General features: G+C 38.7%; 1 protein-coding gene across 23 annotated transcripts in view; it reads right to left on the bottom strand.

Annotated features, from left to right (window-relative positions):
- Positions 1-7,009: 7,009 nt before the first annotated feature.
- Positions 7,010-20,583, bottom strand: part of ANK3 (ankyrin 3) — a 223,452-nt gene continuing 209,878 nt past the window's right edge. For 15 of the 23 annotated variants that reach the window (XM_053450103.1, XM_053450106.1, XM_053450100.1 and 12 more), the window contains 8 exons: positions 20,152-20,298; positions 17,843-17,933; positions 16,353-16,698; positions 13,844-13,972; positions 10,794-10,877; positions 10,568-10,639; positions 9,368-9,449; positions 7,010-8,375 (listed from right to left, as the gene is read on the bottom strand). In XM_053450103.1, the coding sequence (XP_053306078.1) occupies positions 9,384-9,449; positions 10,568-10,639; positions 10,794-10,877; positions 13,844-13,972; positions 16,353-16,698; positions 17,843-17,933; positions 20,152-20,298 (935 nt within the window). In that variant the 3' untranslated portion in view covers positions 7,010-8,375; positions 9,368-9,383. Of the gene's footprint in view, positions 8,376-9,367; positions 9,450-10,567; positions 10,640-10,793; positions 10,878-13,843; positions 13,973-16,352; positions 16,699-17,842; positions 18,510-20,151; positions 20,299-20,583 lie in introns of all 23 variants that reach the window. The other 8 variants (XM_053450118.1, XM_053450120.1, XM_053450122.1 and 5 more) reach the window with 6 other exon arrangements.

The raw sequence follows: 20,583 nt of genomic DNA, 5'->3' as shown, positions 1-20,583 counted from the left end.
CTCTGCTTAGCTTCCATGATCAGACAAGATCGGGTGCTTTCAGCGTGACATATGGCCGCAGGCGAATGGCCGAGAGTATGGAAGCTAAGCAGAGTATATAGCAGAAACCCAGAAATGGACCACAGCAATACAGGGAAATAAAAGACATGCAGCTCCGCAGACTGGGTTGAGCGTGACAGTTTTTCACCTAACACTAGAGACAACCGTGCCCATTCTCAGTTTTTTTCCAATCCTTGCCCTTGGTGATTGCGTAATAGTAATATGTGTATTTTCGGTAATGACAAAAATAATAAGTTTTCAATGTCAGCGGGGGTATAATGCATCACATAGCAATGCTTGCTTTTTATGTGATTTTACCTCGATGTATACGTGAAACTGCTGGTTGCCCCAATGGTAATTTAAGTCCAGTGAACCCACTACAATGTTTGGAGCCAAAGAGCCAAATACTTGATTGAAATGGTCGTCTAATTTCTCATGTGCTATGAACATGTGTGTGTGTCTGTCTTTTGACGGGACCTCCTATTGGGGCCGAGGATGATGTGCTGTGTTTGGTATCTTCCAATGGGTTCGTTTTTATTAAATTCTCTTAACATATTGTTTTGATTTTAGTTACATTGAATTATATTTTTTTTTCATTATTTATGCACATTCTTTGAATAAGTTCTACCCAAACGAGTCCTCCAGGCACACCCAATAATGCAGGTTTTCAGGATTCTTTTGCAGACGTATAAATTAATCATGTCATGGGTGGATGAGTGAAAATCACTATTTCTGCCACCAATGATCATCATGCTTATATCTTGAGGACTGGGTGTACATGTGTGGCTGATTTATCATCTTACTGGCCAATCAGCTGATAGCTAGCCTGTAACATATACTGACTCAAGAGTCTATATTTACACTCATTTTAATAATCTACCCATCAGTTGATTATCAGTAGGAACTAAAATAGAATTTGGGGGATAAATTACTACACTCATATAGCGGATTGGGGCAACTGGCGTTCACTATCGTGCCGTCAATCATGGACTGTAAGTTTAGCTGCAGGGCTGAGGCCAAGTAACCCAAATATGTTCATGTCTTGGGTCTGTTTGGGTCTACTGGAACCAGCTTTCTCATGGAGATAATGAAATGATAGTAGGACAGTAGACTCAAATGTGTAATTTTATTCCTTCTAAAGCAATAAATAATTAACCGCAAGCAGTAAATAATATATAACCAGTCATTTATCGGAAATGCTCAGTGTGACATTAAAAGCCTCATGTTTGTACCTGGCAGTGTTTTTGAGGAGCACATTTTACGGTAATAAATTTGGCTGCTACTCTTACAATATCAGTATTGTTAATTGGAATATTGTAAGCTGCCATTAAAATATCCAGTATAATAAGACAGTTAATAAGCCCTTTACTTCCGAATGGCATCGCTTGTTTCCACAGTTAGCTCTTCTATCACAGACATCAACAGACAGGAGTTGGCGTATTTATTTGGTCGCAGTGTTTCAGCAAAATCTGTCAGTGTATTACATTGAAGAGCTACACTCGTTTCTAGCAAATTTCCTTCCAAATATGCAAACTAACCCCCAGCTGTTAGCTGTTTGTATTAAACTCAAATTCCTCCTTTTGGTCTTGGCATGGTTTTTTAATCATTCATTTAAATGTAAAATATAATAACAATAATACTAATAATAAGCCCCTTAAAACATTCATGGCATTCTATGCTGTCATGAAAACAAGTGCCCACAAACCTATCATGATGGCATGGAACCTCATGAAACACAAGTGGGTTCATCAGAAGAGCAAAATGCCAGGGGCCAAGTAAAGCCAAGTGGCCCCCATCAGCTCCTAGCTCCCCCTTCTCTGGTAACTCAAACATTCACACACACATTCACTTTTACACAAACGTACACTCTCACAATAAAACACATAAACAAACACACACACACACATGCACCTAGGCTCGCGTATGTTTATATTTTCATGCTTTTACCACCTTTTTGCCACATTACTGGAGCCAGCTGCATCAGTTCAAACCGCTCCTTTGTGAAGATCTTCGGACCAGCCTGGAGGGCCAGTTGCCCCCTGCCCTCAGGCCAGCCTACCCTCATTGCCCCTGGTTTTTTTCCATTCTAAACTGTGTTTGTATAATGTATTATGTCATTTAACCCTTTATTTTCTATGTGCCTACCCTGCCCTATGCTGTGTGTTGTCCTGCAGGGAAACAGCCATATAGTACAAACATAAAAAGCTCTAGGTTGTTGGGTACAAAATACCCTAAGTTAAGAAGTGGATAGTCATAGTGGTTTAATTTCTTAATGTCGAGACCTGGATTTGCCTTTAACAATTGAATTGTGGGATCCTTCTATATATTGACCTGGACCTTTTTCAAAAACATAAGCTGCCTGGCCTGACCCAACCATCTTTACTATGATTATGGTTTATCTTTTTTATTGTATTTTTGTACTGTTGTGTTCATAAAAGTGGCCAACAAGATCTTTGGTACCAAATCCTTGGGAGTGGTACTCGTGCACTACTCAGTATGATGAGGAACTTCACTTTCTACCAGCCATAACCAGTCATGACATAACATGTCCGGTGCGTCCTGTGTACTTCAAAAATATATACATTGTTCCTTCGGCTTTCTATTAAACAGATGGAACGTTTATCTGCCTAGAACTTGGCCAAAAAATATATACATCGTTCCTTTGGCTTTTTATGAAACAGATGGAACGTTTATCTGCCTAGAACTTGGCCATTAAACAGGGCACTTCAAATTAACGTAAAAATAACAACAATCTGTGACTCATGGAACAACGATCATTTATTACACAAGACCCTCTATTTAGCAATTAGTATAAAAATGCTAATGGGAAGTTTCCGAAAACACAGCATTGTGTTGACTTTAAAAACCCTGACGGCCAGCTGTTCCCCCCAGCTCCACGCGAAACATCAGCGATGAGCAGGCCATGGACAACAGCATCATCTGTGTAATTACACTGATCAGTATAATACGTGGGTATTTAAATGCTTTAATCCTAAACAGTATGTAGACAAATTACATAGTTTGATTATCCACTTAAAACCAATACTAGTTTGGGAAAATGTAAAGGGATTAGGAGGGGATCATTGGATTAAAAATGGTATGGGTCATGAAGCTTTGAAACCACATTTAAATGACTTATTTTCTAACCCAGACAAACTGTAAATTGCATCTTTAAAAACATGCTCGCTTTCATCTCATTAAGAACCACTCACCACGTTTAGTCTAATTATACCGCAAAGGTAAGGTTTGACACTATAATTATAGACATCATATAAGTGACAAACTGTGAAAAAGAATGACTTTCCATGTTGTCAACGTACATGGCATATAAAGTATATTTTCTAAGTAGAAATCACTTGAGAAGTCTATTAAAACACATGATAGGAAAGTGTAAACATTGGGCATTTTATGTATTGTCTGACTGTCTTAAGGCTGTCATAGGTTGCTCAGTCATTTTATTAGGTGAAATTTGTGTAAGCAAAATATAAAATGCAGGGAAAAAAACATAATTCAAATACAAATACAGTAAAATAATTATAATAAAAAACTATCTTTCAATACACTCCGTAGGACTATGTACAGATTAAAGGGATATGCATTGCTTTTGCTGCATAGAAGGAAAAAGATAAAGCAGCTGACCTTTAGGAGAAGCCCTAGAGATGCGGTATATTGCCCCTTCCATTGCTTGCGTGTTTGCACTACTTTTGGCTGTTTGAAGCAGCACATCAGTGGTAGAAAAGCAATTCCATTATAATCAGCGGAAGTTAGGGTGACCACATCAGCCATGTTTTCCAGGACACACATCATTTTTACATATTGCTGACCACCCCAGATAAAGTGCTGCCCTGCAGTATGGGGGATGTATAACTGACTAAATGGTTTCCCATCATGAGTCTATACATCCCGCAAACTGCAGGGCAGGGTCATCAATATGAAAAACATATCTTTCCTGGAAAACATGGCCGATGTGGTGATCCTAGCAGAAGTGCTTTCTGCACATGCTGACCTTTAGGAGAAGCCCTAGAGATGCGGTATATTGCCCCTTCCATTGCTTGCGTGTTTGCACTACTTTTGGCTGTTTGAAGCAGCACATCAGTGGTAGAAAAGCAATTCCATTATAATCAGCGGAAGTTAGGGTGACCACATCAGCCATGTTTTCCAGGACACACATCATTTTTACATATTGCTGACCACCCCAGATAAAGTGCTGCCCTGCAGTATGGGGGATGTATAACTGACTAAATGGTTTCCCATCATGAGTCTATACATCCCGCAAACTGCAGGGCAGGGTCATCAATATGAAAAACATATCTTTCCTGGAAAACATGGCCGATGTGGTGATCCTAGCAGAAGTGCTTTCTGCACATGCATGCATACATTTCTACATGAGCCAGCGCTACTGCTGGCCGGCGGTGAGCATACTGCTTGGGTTCACTGGCAAGCAATATTTAGCTAAGTACATCTCCTGCAAACCAAGGATCTGAGCGGTGGGGAAAGACGCAGATGCCAAGGGGGATTTTGCTGAAAAGTGCACATGATGGCTTCAACGGCTCACACGTGGGATATTAAACCCACATCTGTATACTATGGAAACATCTATCTTTGCCATTAAACCCAGTCATGAGGGAAATGTAGAGGGAGCTAGTGATAAGAACCCTTAGACCACAAAGGGAGTGGAATGCTGCAGCTTCCTACGGTAAGTACGGCTTTTTTGTCTACTTTTCTCATTTAATGATTGTTCCTTAACATTTGACGTGAATACGGAGGTAGAGTATCCTCTGACATGTCTGATGTCATGCACTACATTCCTTTCCCGCTGGCTCTGCATATTTTAGGTTTCTTTCAAGGCAATGTTATTATTACTATGGCCTGGCATAATGAGGTATCACACAAAAATGGCATAGTTAACGATGACTCTACTTTTCTAAAGAGGGAACAAAGCTGCTGGTATCCCTCAGCACTGGATGTATTCCTCAGTTGCCTAAATCTGCCTGAAGGCCACAAGAAACTGGAGATCTGTATGTATCTCTGCGCATGTTCTGTCTTTAACATGTGGCAAAATAGTCAGTGTCAGGAAAACCAAAGGGGGAACTCAAGATGCGGTGTAGAAATAATTGTAGTCTCAGCAGTAGCCACCCTAACACAGTACAGAACACCAGAGGCACAAGAGTAGTACATTGTTCCAAAGTCGAGGGCTGGTAGCAGACAAAAGCAAATCCAGTAACCAGGCCGGAGGTCAGGGTCACAGTCAAATAAGCATATTCCAATAACACAAGCCAAGGGTTGGTAACGGGAGTCAAACAGAATCAGGAACACCAGTGCAGGGCCAGAAGAACTGAACACAGACTACTGTGCCAGCTGGAGCTTTATACATTTTCTAACTCACTGACATGACATACGTAGACATGACATATGCGCAGCCGAGGCGATGCTGGCGCCTACATGCATCAGCCATATGTTATAGCTATGTGTCTGTGCACCTTATAGGAATATGGGCCGTGAATTTGAGTGGCAGTAGGACACCGCATTGCCTAATTAAGGAGTCTGAACATCGCCACCAGAGGTATCATGGCAGGCAGCTTCCCTGGGGCGAGGCTTATCTTTGGGGCCCCTGGCAGCTGTCCCTTGTGCGGCCCCATTAATGTCTACTAAAGGGGGTGGTTGGCACCTACTGGCTAGGGGGCAAGTAAAGATGAGTGCCCCTACCTTCCCTCCTGCAACTAACACACACTCAAACTAACACACACCTGTTACCCATCTTAACAAACACACACTTACACTCACTCTAACACACAATTTTCTTTCCTGGAGCCTGCCTTACACCATGTTACATGACCCAACTGCACTCCTTCCTCTTCATTTATGTTAAGTTGTGTAAATAAAATACATTATTATTAAAAGACATTGTTACATAAATAGTTATAAGTAGGTCCCAAAGTCACATAAGGTCTCAGTAATACCCGGCCCTGGTTTAAAAACACTCGTGGACCCTGGAATTCTGCTTCATTGGTTGCTCAGTGGTCTTTGTATTTTAAATCTTTTGTCCTTTCCCATCCCATTATTATCTCTTTAATACCATAACAATGAAAACGAAGCATCTGCACTTTGTTCAGTAGAAATGAGAATTCGTCAGATGGCATTTTAACATTCCTGGTCCTGCAAACATCCAGAACCCCTTCACGTGATCTGCTGATGCGTTAGTAAAGACAATGTCTACCATCTCTTTAACCCCAGTATTATGAAATACCTTCCTCCACCAACATAGTCCAAACATCTTTATTTTGTGAATTGTAGTACCTTGCCTTCCTCTGTTCATCTGCTCCTTATTTCCTCCGCCAACTCCGAGGGAGAGACACTATAGCCACAACAAAGCCTAGCTATGAAAACATCATTCACTAATGTGTTTTGCACAGGCATCATTTAATTTCTAAATGTAACGTATGTTATCATACCTGGCATGGCACCCTCTGGCTGGAGGGGCAGCGGAACAAGTGACTTATTGACCCCCCCCAATGTCATGCGATTAAAGTGCTCTCTTTTACCGTTCCCAGCAGTGAAGGTTTCTACTCAACTACTACGGGCCATGTTATGAGACTCCGCTGAACGTCTGCCTCCCACAGCAGACTGGCCCCGTGTTAAGGCCCTCCTTGTATAATTCTGACCAGCCCAGAGACTAATTGCCCATTTGCCTCCCAGGCCAGCCTGCCACCGATTCTGGTATTGGTGGCATAAAAATGGGAATGCACAGTGGGGTTATGTATGAACAATGAATCTGCTGTAAACTTTCCAAAGTGGTCTTATCTAATAACCGAATGGTCCGATTATCAGGGACACTGCAGGAGGTATAACTTTGGAATATTAAACAGAGCGCCTGTTTAACAGCACAAAGGTGAAAGGTGGGATACCGTCACAAGAATTGGCCAGGCAGCCACACACAGTAATTGTTGACAAAAAAAAAGAGAGAAATTGCTTGTTTTAAACACAATTTATTTTTTTGTTTAATCAACTAGATCATCCAGTGTTTGTTGATTTCATACATTGTTATTAGAGCTATTATCAATGAATGCTGTTCTTCATATGAATATAATCAACAAATGAAAAAGATTTCACCAAAACCCAAATAAAAATGCCCTTTTAAAACACAGCAGCATTAACAACCTAATATTACACTGCTAGAATGATTACAGATGATTGGCTTACTGAAAAGATACTACATCTGAAAGCCAGTACACAATACAGTAAGAACTCACATAGTGCTGCCTTTCTAATACCTAATTATTTCTGTCCGGTTTGCTGTGCTCGTGGAAGCACCAAGCCATGTGCGAAGCCTTACGTACTTATTACCCTACCCTCGTAAAAGCAAGTACAGCAAGTGCCTAGAATTCTATGCGGTAACGCAGGATATGTCATTAGTTTCCAAAGATGTTTCAATGAAAGTTGGCAACGGCAACAGTACTGGTTAAAGGGCTGTGTAAATAGCTAAAATATTGTATTTTTTTTTGTTGACGTTTGTTCTTTTTTTTTTTTTGTGTTTCAGTGTAGCTTTTGCAAAGTTGAAATTTTTTATTAAAATAAGGTGAGACGCATGCACCAAAATATTATTAATCTGAAGAAAATGATATTTTGTTTCCACAGAACTGCAGATGGTGAGTGTCTCGTATTATCTGCAGTAAATTTAAAGAAATTTGTGTAAAAGCCGTTGGCTTTTTTCCTTTTTTTTTGTCCTTTTTTTTTTATTATTTCCATATACAAACATTTGAATTGATATAATACAAGATTTTGTGGAGACCCCAGCATTATCCCCTAGTTGAAGACACCTATACAGTTATATGAATGAGCGTTATATCTTGTTTGTAAATAGTTACCAGGCGGTGCGTTATTAACATGAAATCTAGTTTGTCAGAATTTTTTTTTTACAGGTTTTATTTATTTACAGCAAATCCTTGATGATTAAAAAAAAAAAAATCAAGAGTATTTTTTTTACCCTAAAAATTAGGGTTAAAGAAAAATAAGGCGAGATGTTGCTTATTTAGAGATGACTGTCCAACCAATGTTATCGTCCTGATTTTCCAAGCCAGTAGAGATGCCTTTAACAGCACGGTGTTTTATATATACACTGCATCGTAAACTCCTCACTCCTTAACACCGTCCAAAATGAAGGTGATCTCCCATGCTTTGTAAAATTGCCTCATGCTAACTTAAAAGGATTTTTTTTAACATAAAAACCCATGCGTTAATGTGTGGAAAAAGCAAACACACACTTTTATTTATATATTTTTGTGATTTTTCATGAATTCACATTCTTCTTCCTCTTTTAGTAATAACTGTACTTGATCCTAGAACGACAAACAAGAGGGTGTCAGTGCTTGACATTTTATTCATTTTTATCACATTTTATGCCATATTCATTGCAGTTCAACCTCAGTTGACGGTTAGCTGAGGACGTGAATTGCTGCTTTGGAATAACGAATTAGAATTTGTCTTAAATCGCCCAAATCTGATCTGACAGGCTAGACATAAGATGGTAAAACAGAGGAAAAGTAGTGACCCTAAATGAAACATGCTGCAATGACCTTAATGTACGAAATGTTACATAGGAGGAATTTAGTAAGATATTTATATGGAAATACAGATTTTTATTTGTCTCTTCCTAAATATGGCTACCATGAGTGATTACATTTTCCCCAATATAAGAATGCACGTTTTAGAGTGGTAGGCAAGGTAAAGCTCTTCAACTAGAAAGCTAACCTATAGGATCAGTATTAAATGTCTAGCCTTACAATGCATTCAGGACCCACCAAGGGCAGAATGACCTTGGCCTACAGCAGTAGCCCATAAAAATGGACTGTTTTTGTAGCCAGAAGATATATCTTCTCCCTACAAAACTGCTTAGGTGGAGGTGATATTTAAAATAAAATGAACTTAATTTTTAAAATCTTTTTGCTTGAAAAGTGTATTTTCCATTTAAAACATGGTGAAGCTTTGTTCCATTTAATCCAGCTAAAGAAATGTGCGGGCATTAAGTCACTTTCTTTGTAGATATTGGGCATGGAATGAATGGTAAAATGCTGAACTACAATTAACTCTGACTCTTTGGCTTCTTGTGGAGCCACTAACCATGTGGTCCTGCAGGCAACCATGTTTAAGTGCCTGGTAGACCTGGTGGACAATAAAGCCTTGAGCCTAGGGGAACCTTAATGACCTTTAAGGAACTTGTTGACTAGAGCTTATGTAGATAGGTATATGTTAACTTCAGTCTGAGCTGATGCAAGCGTAAGTACCCCAGAAGTTTACTTAAATAATCACATACATACATATATATACTGACCTTATACAACATGCCATTATGAATAACTTTTCTTCTCAATATGCCGGACTTCTTTCTTTGTTTTCACTTTGTGTCCTTCAGTCTAAAATGAAGAAACAAATATAAGCATAACCATAGCATAAGGAAAAAATGATCTGCGGACACAATAAAAAGCCAGTTAAGCCCATTCCAAACTTCAATGCAAATGACCGAGACAAATAGCAGAGGCAGAAGGCACCCCGTTACTTTACAAATATATAAGCAAAAATCTGCAAAACCAAATGCATACATAAAAAATACCACATTGCAAAAGATTAGTAGAACAAAAGTGTTAAAATATGTGAGAAATGTTTTGTTATGGTTTTACCATGTTTCAATAAGGTACTCAGGACATACTACTTTACAAGTGATCAGTCTCACTACTGAAGTAGCATGGAAGCTGTATGGGGGCCCGCTATAACAAACGTGTAGTGCTAAAAGCTTGATAGTCTTAATATTCCCAAAATAACGTGTACGACCCAGGGCAGGCAACAGTGATGGTGACGTGTATGATTCTCTGAAGGTATAGGCCCACAATGTGAAGACGACGAGGCAAAGGAGAAACACTAAACAATGAAAAGGGAGAATAGACATTATGAAAAAGCACAAGAGAAGTTTCAAAATTAAATGGGGTGCGTGTGTGTGTATGAGGGGTCTTAAAGGACCAGGGTGTTTGCAGACAGGAGCAAAAAGACAACAGAAAGTATGGACACGGAGAGTTAACAGATGTTTGTAATGGTATCATCGGTAAAACAACATACAAACCATAGACACATACAATGCTTTGTGTTCCCTATGAAAAAAATATATTACATTCATAGAATTTGGGGTTTCTGTATGTCTCAGAGTTATGGGTGTCCAAGGAGAGCTTCCCAGAGGATTCATTAATTTTGCCCAATTGCCCCCCACCGTGTCAGGCTACCATGCAGAGATTTCACCCACCGTAAAATCCAACAACTACAATGAATTCATTATATTCTATTCTATTCTGTATAAACTGTTACAGTCCAATAATATTTGGATTAAATAAAAAAACAACATTATGGAAAAATGTACACTACCAACACAACATCGATGGGTTATATTTGTATCATTGGATATAGTTATCCGAACACAATCAACACATTAAACAACGCAACACAGTAAACGGAACCATGCTTCAGCACAAGAAGTTCTACTTGCCCCAACCGTAACTGTTCCACCAACTTTTTTCTCTTGTGGAACCACAACGCGTCTCACGACTTTCCGAGTTACCTATGAGAGGTAGCAGCATTATTTGTTTTTCCTTAATGGCTAGAGCGTTGCGAACAAGCATTCAGTGGACAAGCGGCAAGTCACACATTGTTTGCCTCTGAGCAATGAACTAATTCAGGAAGCTCAAGCAGCACAGCAAAACACAATTATTTACTTTTCTTGTGATGATATTTCCTTCTTCGTCTGTATACTGTTCTTCTGTAACAGATTCCCCGGGAATGTTTTTTGCTCGCTCTCCCTAAAGAGTGCCAGAGTATTAAATAATCGAAGTAGACACCCTCATCTTGCATGCGCACTCCAAACATGCAAAGTTACACCGGTTTTGTACATCATCATGCTAGGCAGAGATCTTGCTTACATCGCATATTAATGTTTAAAACAAAAGTTCTACAACTGCTAGGAGTTTCTACTTTTTCATAAATTCAGAACCTGAATGAATAGGATGTGGCATGGTATGATATACCATGTGACCATGGGAGCACATAATAATAGAAAATAACAAAGTATATTCACTTTGTAGCAATGGACTTTTTCAACTGTGGGATAGCATGACAAATAAATAATCATAAATAATCATTAGAAATGATTATCAATCATTAAAATAAGCCATGCCATTCGGTTAGCTGAGGCAGGGTTCAGCCATTGGTATTACTCTATTCTTGGATTCTTGGTCTTTTCCCTTGCCAAACAGACCCCCCTTTTCTTATAGGAATGTTATTATACAGGTGTAGTGCCTGAATTAAAAAATAATCAGGCTTCTAGAGGTAGAAGCTCAATGATCAGATCCCATGTCCAGTTGGGTGGTAACCAATTAAACAAGGGAGGTAAGTGAATAATGAATGTATTTCATGTAGATGTAGAACGTAATTATTGAATATACTTATACCCAACTTCTTTGAACTGTATATTCCACCTTTTATTTCTGTTACACTCTAGATCCCAGAAACCATTCTTATTGGGCAAAAAATACTGAAAATACCAATTTGTTACATTCTATTTCTGTTAAAGGTCATGATAAAATAAAAAGAGTTAACCTTTTCTACGTCATGTTATGTGTGACCGTACCTGGGAACCTTCCAGGGTAGGCTAGCTCTCCCTTTTCTGGGTGAGTGGTTTCATGTGGGTGTGTGGCTAGCCATGTGTAGGGGCAGCCTTTAGATGGTGAGCGTTGGTAAAAAGCGGATGAGGAGTGAACATATCCAGACATCGCTCATCCACCCGGAGAAAGAAGATACTGACCCAGAGACCCAGTAAAGCAGGGGATCACTCTGTGATTATGCATATGATCTGACATCATCTTATTATTTTCTGTGTTAATCTGATATGCAGATTATTTTATTATACATATCCAGACATGGTGCATTAAATCACAAATGTATGTCTGGCTACATCTGTAAATACCATATCTGCATAGCCAAATGTAAAAAGAAAAATGTGGATATCGTTGTGTCTTTTATGGGGTTTTAGAAAACATTAATTGAGCTCTAGCCGGCTAAGCAAATAAACCTTCACAGGACATTTTATTCTTTCATCGTAACATAAAAAACCCAAAACATTTTAAGAAGCTTTTTCACTTCAATTGGCAACTTCAGTAAAAGATTTCTGTGAAGGGACTAGGAACTCAACATTACTAGAAATTATGTTTAAAATACTCCATTTACAAAACTCGGTACACAAACTCAGTATTTCCGTATGCAGTAAGAACTTAATGCAATTTATTGTTTTACCTAAACATACCGCAGGTATATTTATTCTATGGGTCCTTCTTCTGTACGTTGATAGAACATTGATGCCACCCTCACTAACAGTAAGTTAGAATCTTTCAGTAGATGTGACTTATTGGGATTTTTCTGTAGCATTTAATAGAGTTCATCATAAAGGGTTACTGTACAAATTAAAAGAGATAGGCTTAGGCAACTTTCTTTGCACCTGGAGTGAACACTGGTTTAAAGATATTGTTCATAGAGTTGTTGTCCATGGAAAATACTCCAACTGGACAAAAACAGTAAGTGGTGTACCTCAGGGTTCTGCCCTAGGGCCGCTACTATCTAATGTCAGTATTAATGATCTTGCTGTGGGTAATGAAAGCCATGTGTCAGTGTTTGCTGGTAACAGAATTAAGTAAGGAAATCCGACCTAATAAAGACACTTCTTCCTGTAAAGAGATTTGGTCGAATTGGAGGACTAGACGACCAAGTGGCAGATTAAATTTAATGTTGACAAATGCAAGGTTATGTATTTTGGGAAAATAAATAAATGTGTAAATTATACTATTATTACCTTAAATGGGGTTTTGTTATGGTGATCATTGAATTAAAAGGACTTGGGATATAATTGTACATCAACACACTTTGTTCAATGTCAGTCAGCTGCTCCAAGGAAAAGTAAGATGTTGTCATCTATATAAAGTGGTATTGCCTTACAGTATGCAGTGCAGGTCTGGGCACCTGCTCTTAAAAAGGACGTTATGTAGCAGAGGTATAAAGGGCAGAAGTGGGATACAAAGGTAATAGAATGAAACAGCTTTGTTATAGAGAAAGGCTAGAGTTGAATTTGTTACATCCCCTTAGAGGGGGTATGACAGCATTTTACAAAACCATACGGGGACAATACCAGACACTCTCTAATAACCTGGTCATTAATAGGACGGTGCAAAGAACAACAAAGACCTGGATATCACTAACCACAGATCAAGTTCAGCAGATACCTTCAAATATTGATTAGATGCCATGCTAGAAGAATAGCATTGGTTATAAGGACAGGATTAGTTAAAGCTTGTTGACCCAGTGAGAACTCTGATTGCTATTTTGGAGTCATGAAGGAATGTTTCCCCCTTTAAGGCACAATTGGAGATTGCTTCATTGTGTTTTTTTACCTTTTCTGTATCAACAGCACAAGGTTGAACTATATAACTATATATAACTTTATAACACATTTACCAAAACATGCTGAGGTTAGCATGACTCAGTATAGGAGTTGTCCCAAAACCAATAAAACTTGGTAACTGTAAAAGTCTTCAAAACATGCATTTAATCCATTGAGGTAAGTTAGCAACACATTCCAAAACACGTTCAAAATGTAAGTAAAACAAAATGTTTTCTCTAAAGATAAATGTTAATGAATACCCAATTTCTAAAACAAAAAATGCCCACCAACCAATCCATGCTGGTGCCGACATTCTTAACTATCAGCACTTTAATGTACCTTTAATATTAACCGCCGTCGAGTAACTTTTGTAGTCACCCTTCGTTCCTCATCTGAGCTTGATGCACTCTCATATTCACTGTCACTAGAATCCTGATAAATGCATTTTAGGCATGTTTTACCAGAGGACTTAAAAGAAAAAAAATATGTATTTGTATGTTTTATTCTATAAAACACGAAGGAAATAGTTTTGTAGGGAAATGATCATAATTCATAGAAATACATACAAAGCAATATACAACCCAAGTAATTGCAATGCGTATCCAGGGGGCAACAGGATGATTGCCCCTCCCTGAGATAGATGAGGCATGCTCTGGGAGTAGGGATAAAGAGACCAGGTGTCGGGGGGGGGGTGGGGGTCATGCAATGCATGACCCTGTATCAAAGACAGGCTGATGCTTTGTGGGGTAGGTGAGCTGCGTGACTGTCTGGGTATGCATGTTAGTGTCTGGCTGGGTATGCTTGTGAGTATTGTAATGTGTGACCATGTCTTTGTCTGGCTAGGTATGTTAGTAACTGTCTCTTGCGATTTTAGATCAGGGTAGAGGACTGCATTGGGCCAAAAAACTTGCGGGCGTGGGCGGTCTTGCTGGGGCTGCGGGCGGGAGGTCAGGCACTGTACCTGCGGGTCCCGGTAATCCCGCTCAGTCCCGCAAGGCTGCCTTCTCGCTGCTCCCTTACAGTGTCTCTTATCTTGCTCTGCCCAGGAACAAAATGGAGTCATGTGATGTGACGTCACTTCCTGTGACTCTGCCTTGTTCCTGGGCGGAGCAAGAGAAGAGACGCTGTGAGGGAACAACTCGAGGACAGCCTTGCGGGACTGCACGGGAAATCAGGTAAGGAGGCGGGTGTGATTGGCCACAAATGTGGCGGGAGCTGGTGGGATTGGCCACAAATGTGGCGGGAGCGGAACACCCACATTGCGGGAGCAGGATTAAAAACAGCGGGAACGGGATTAAAAAAGCAGTCCCGCGCAGGGCTCTAGATCAGGGTTTTAAGGGCATGATCATGAGCTGAATTGCTATGAAATGAAGCAATAAGAGTAAAACATGACATGCCTCGTCACAGAGATTTCACCGAATGGAATTTCCCCCAGAAGCTCAACTACAAATTGAGAGAATGTTTTAGTGATGTACAAAGAGTTCAGCAATTCATTCATTTACATCATCCAAATGCAGAAATGTAAACGATTAGATGGTCAAGCATTTGCCTTAAAACATTAGACTCATATAGTTACAGTAATTTGGGCTTATTTTACACAATTAAGGCCAACTTTGGCAACTGAGTAACTCAGTGCGGACCCAAGAAAGGGACAATGATAGTACGTCATCACATTGTTTTTAAACCAAAATGCTCAGTAGTAGCTTTAACAGCTTTTTAAAGCTAAATTAATGGCAAAGCACCCATTTATTTGAAAAGTAAAATACACTGTTGAATATAATTGGTTGATAACCGGTCTCACACCCTGAAGGCAATTTTACTGGCATTTTGCCCTTACATCCTTGAGCCAATTTTACTGGCATTATATGGCCATTAGCCTTTTAGGCTCAAAAAGCACTTGGTTGTTTGTACATACCGTACATTGTTGCAAATGTCAGGTAATCTAAATAACATGGATACCATGTCCATTAGGCCCTTAGATTTTTCTTTCATTATGAAAAAATGGCAATTTTCAGTATGTTTAAGTTTTGCAATGAGCATAAACAAAAGTCCTGACCCGTATTTAGTCTGAGACAGTTGAATGTCGGTTTTCCTAGAACTACAACTGAAAAGGCAGTCAAGGTGAAGATTCTTCATACCCTCACTCAGGGTTACTTGGTGCCCTCAAGTAAAACAGGTTATACTCCAAATGTTTACAAAGAGATTTTTGATATGTAAGAATTATTATCCTGTCCACTGTGTCCGTGGTACAGCAGACATTATTATCTAGTAATACATAATGATAAGCAGATAGAGTTGTAATGTTTTTTTTCTGTAGGCTATCTACTTTCTGCATAAAGTTATCAGCCAAGCATGGAAGATGTCCTTTTAATTTCTTAATTATACTGCAGGGCTGAATTTCATTTCTCTATACAAGAAGGAGTGCTGATATAAAACTATTATGATACGGATGGCTTCAATATTGGGCAGGATCTGAGAATTTTTGTATGTAATTATTTTTTTATTTTCTTTCTTGAAACTGCAAGTTGTTCCACAACCGATAAATGTGTACTTTGTAGTGTTGTGCTAAAGCCAATGGTGTAGAATACACAAAGTTGCTGCCAGGCCAGACGTCGGATCTTGGTGCACAAACTGAGCCAGACCTGCCCAATGCTTTCAGTCCCTGCGCATGTCCATCTGGTTGAGAATGAGAACTTACACTAAGATGGGGAGGAGGAACGTTATTAACTCAGCTCATGCTGTTTTGGAATGTAATTATTACAAAACTATTGGGATGTCATGGTAATAGGATTATTTTTTAGAGCATAGTATAGTAGGCAAATACATTTGTCAATAACTAAGTGTATACCTTTTGTTCTGAAGGTGATCCTTCCTCGACATGAATGCTTGATCTGCATTTTCCTTCTTCAGGCCCTGCTCTTTTAGCACTGATAGGCAGTGAGCTTCTATGCTCTCCTATTACAGTCTTGCTTGTTGCCTCCATGGATTTCTGATGTACTGTTGGTGAGGTCTGCTCACCTTTACCATTAGTTCCCTGGAAGGTTTTTGGTTTTATATTTTGTCTCTCATTCAGTTTTATATCAGCCTCGGGAATAGTAGATCTTGTCTTGCCCTCTGTTATTGACTCGGAAGGACTAACACTAGACTCTAACCTTCCAACTTCTCCTTTAAGGTATGAGGTAATGGACTCATGGCTACAAAAGAAAAAGCAAACACAAAAATAAACTAAAACATTTCCTACATTAAATGAAAAAGAAACTGTGCAGTACATACACACTGTACACATCAACCTATTTACCAACATGTAATATGTCTACCAAGACAGAAGAACTGTGCAGCCAATTAAGTCCTGCTACAAATAACTCTATTCTCTACACATATACCTTAATAATGCACTAGTAGCCATTTAATACTCATCATAGTTCCATAATAAGTTTCAAGGACCTTGTTGTAAAAAAACCCCATTTTTTTTAGTCTCCGCCATATTGGGGTAGAGTCTACCCACCATAAGGATTATAATTTTAAAGACTGATCTATGAGTATTCAGGGAAAAGAAGAAATGTCGGTGCGCTAAGCTAGTCACAGGCTCAAATAATACAAATGTGTAATACGAGGCCTACCAAACAGGTGTAAGCATGCTGCAAGAAACAGTGTATTGGCTGTACAATGTATACAAGAAACAAAAACTGTCTGCGCTTCTTACCCTAATAAAGTTGGCAACAAATATATAAACATAATATAAATGAGAGGTTTTGGTTATATGAATTCATATAACCAAAACCTCTCATTTATATTATGTTTATATATTTGTTGCCAACTTTATTAGGGTAAGAAGCGCAGACAGTTTTTGTTTCTTATCTATGAGTATTCAACAAATTTAATTCAGGTCAACATTTTCTGTAGTGGATGGAGACCCTGTCCTGGAGCAAAGTAGTGGGAACACTGTGCTGAATTTGCTTTGGACACTTTCATTTGACTTTAACTCCTAACTCAAACAACAAATGGGGTTTGTCTTTGAAAAAATGAAAATATCTCATCCTGCTATTCTCAATAACCCTATCCCGTTGGGTCTTTAGGGTCCGAGTTCAATACGCCACCTTTATATGAATTTACTCTTGTGGAGGAAAAAAATCATATAAAAGGGCCCAGGATCCCTGAGCAGTCCCCATGCTTTTTTTCATCATATTAAGCACAATGGAAAGAATGCTAGCTCTTTGGAAAAGTTTATTAATGCCTAATGTTTTTTCTCTACCTCATATTTAAAAGCATAATTAAATATGTTTGCATTTCCAAAATCGAATATGAATAAAACACAAGATAATTGAATACTGTACATACCTGTCGTCCAATCGTTCCAATAGTTCGCTACTCATTTTGCGATCTGGAGTTGGTGGTTCCACATTGATGCTGGAAGCTTCACTATGCCAACCTGTAATTGAAGACATTTCACGTTCTGCTTGTTCAACATTTTTAAGAATGTCCTGCACTTTTTCCTCCGTCATCTCCTCTGACTCATTTTCTTCAAGATGAAAATGCTTAAATAGGAATTTAAGCCTTTCTTCTGTCATTTCCTCCTCAGGACCAGACATTTTTTTCTCATACTGTAAACTTTCATCGGCTTCTTCGTTTGATTGGAGTGGTGCATACCCAACAGACTTTTCAACTTCGATGGAGCTACCCTCATGTTGTGGTTCATCAGACAGTTTTATGTCTTCAAATCTTATGCGATGAATAACCATTTCATAAGAGGCACCTGGACTTTGAATTAAGACATCGCCTTTGCTGTCATCTAGGGATGTGTCTTCTGCAGCCACCACTGGTGGGGCTGATAAGTTATCACCATATCCCTGAGGACTTACTACCACATCACTCAGTCTACTAGGAGTTCTAAGGGGTGACTCTAGACTAGAATTATCGCTAAAGAAATCATCCTGGTGGAGGGGGTTGGGAGGAACATAACGCAAGCCAGTAGGAGTTTCCAGTTCCACTTGAATGGCTGGATAACCTAAGGAAGACAGTACACTTCAACGGAATGTAATGAAATATGAAACTGAAAAATACATGCATGCAGAATGTTATAATAAAAATGACTTAACCAAAATATGGAATGAGTGAAGTTATGAGCCAGCAAGTTTGCCTTCTAAACATCAATTTCACTAGTATTGTGGTTTTCAATTAAATATTTAAGTGCCACATGTATATCTTTTGTTTAGATCTATTGATCTGAGGCCTTTGGAAGTTATATATATCCAGCATGCGATTTATATATAATAAGTCACAATAAAGTGACTCTAAATAAGCACATATTTGTGAGGTCCATATTTATAGATTTTTTTAAGAATTATACATCAATAAATATATGGAAGTAATAATTTGCTCTAGTTACATAAGACAACAATGTATGTCGGATCATATTTAATTAAATTGTGAACTTTCACAAATATTTCATATATTTATTTTGAAGTTCTGTGTTTTTGCTAAAAATTACAACTAAAAAGTGCCCCTGGAAACAATATATCCTCAAACATTAGAGTCAGAGGATATAGCGTGATACCAAAACATGCCATGAAGCGTTTCCAATGTAATACATCTAAAGGAATGCTAAAAGAGGGGAATAGGGAGTCTAGATAAATATTTCAGGCACAGAAATAACTAGCGGATATATAGGATGAGATGAATATGGTGATCTTGAAGACTGAAGAGATGATGTTGACATAGGTAAGATCAGAAACACTAACCAAAGAGAGAAAAAAAAATGAGCAGTGAAAACACATGTACACATCTAGAGACATACAGACTGTAAGATTATGAGGCGAATGATGTGAAAATAAAATGTACGTCCCCTGTTCACTTACTGCCGCCCTAATTACATTTCTTGGCAGTGATGGCTGAAACGCTAGGAGCATCAGGGCTCCATTTCTACAGGTCACAGGGCTCAAGAAAAAGAGTAATAAGTACCAATGGCACTATCTCTAATAGTCATGGGTGATTATGCAGCGCATCAATACAACTATAACACAAATGCTAGCGGTTGAGTTCTTTTGCCAAGAGGAGCTGGAAAATTAGCAGATTTTTTTTGATAGGAGAGAAAAGTAGCATGTAGTCTGGTCTTGGGGAGGTGTGCAGAATTCAGAGGAGAAGCAGGAGCAAGCGGTACTTAATTATAAAGAAAGCGGAAGCAGACTGACAAACAACTTAACCTGAAAAAAGACTGACATTTACATTCTCAAATGCATGCTCTGAGAAGGAATGTACATTAATTGTATTAAATATGACATATACTAATTTCTGTAGAGCAAAATGTATATTACAATATCAATGCTTCACTCTATGCATGGTCCCTGATATTACTTTTGAACAAACGCTACGGCTTTTAATATATGTCAGAGCATTCTATCCTCAGCCACACACAATATGGAATTAAGCCGCCAAATAGAAAGAGGATTTATTCCAGGAAAATTGCTTTGATAGTTTTGCTTATGTGATTTCTAAAATTTCAATTGTGTGGCAGAGAAACAATTTATGTGTTAAAGCTGCAGAAACCACATGATAGGCCAGTAAAAAAGACACTAGCCAACATGGCCGTGAGGGAGTCCACTCAACGAAGCAACATCATGTTAGAAAAATATTAAAAAATCTTCCATTACCATCAACAGCAGAGTCATGGAAAAGGTTGTTGTCATCTGCAAAACTTCTGGTGCCGCTAATGTTTCCATAATCAAATATCGGCCCTTCCAGCAATGTCACAATATCTATTCGGTTAATTTTTGTCAGAATATTGGTTAAGGCATCAGCTAAAGGGGAAAGAAAACCAGATAAGATTCTTTAATAAAACACATTATAAATGCTTTAAAAACGCACACCGTGCACCCTAAATTATTTAATATTTTATCCTGGCTAGCTTATCAAAGGTGAAAAGAGGTACTTTTATGGTTTAGTAATGATGCGTATCCTGTTATGAGGTATCACCGCCATGCTTGGTCGGTAAGGCCTTGCTATTAATATGGAACCACTTATTACTTTACACATTATTCTAGGTTATATTTTTTAATATAATGGGTAATACACGGAGGGAATTC

This window comes from Spea bombifrons, chromosome 11 (assembly GCF_027358695.1).
Source record: "Spea bombifrons isolate aSpeBom1 chromosome 11, aSpeBom1.2.pri, whole genome shotgun sequence".
NCBI classification, from domain to species: Eukaryota; Metazoa; Chordata; class Amphibia; order Anura; family Pelobatidae; genus Spea; species Spea bombifrons.
The sequence above is the reverse complement of the archived record's forward strand: the minus strand, read 5'-3'. Positions and strand labels throughout refer to the sequence as shown.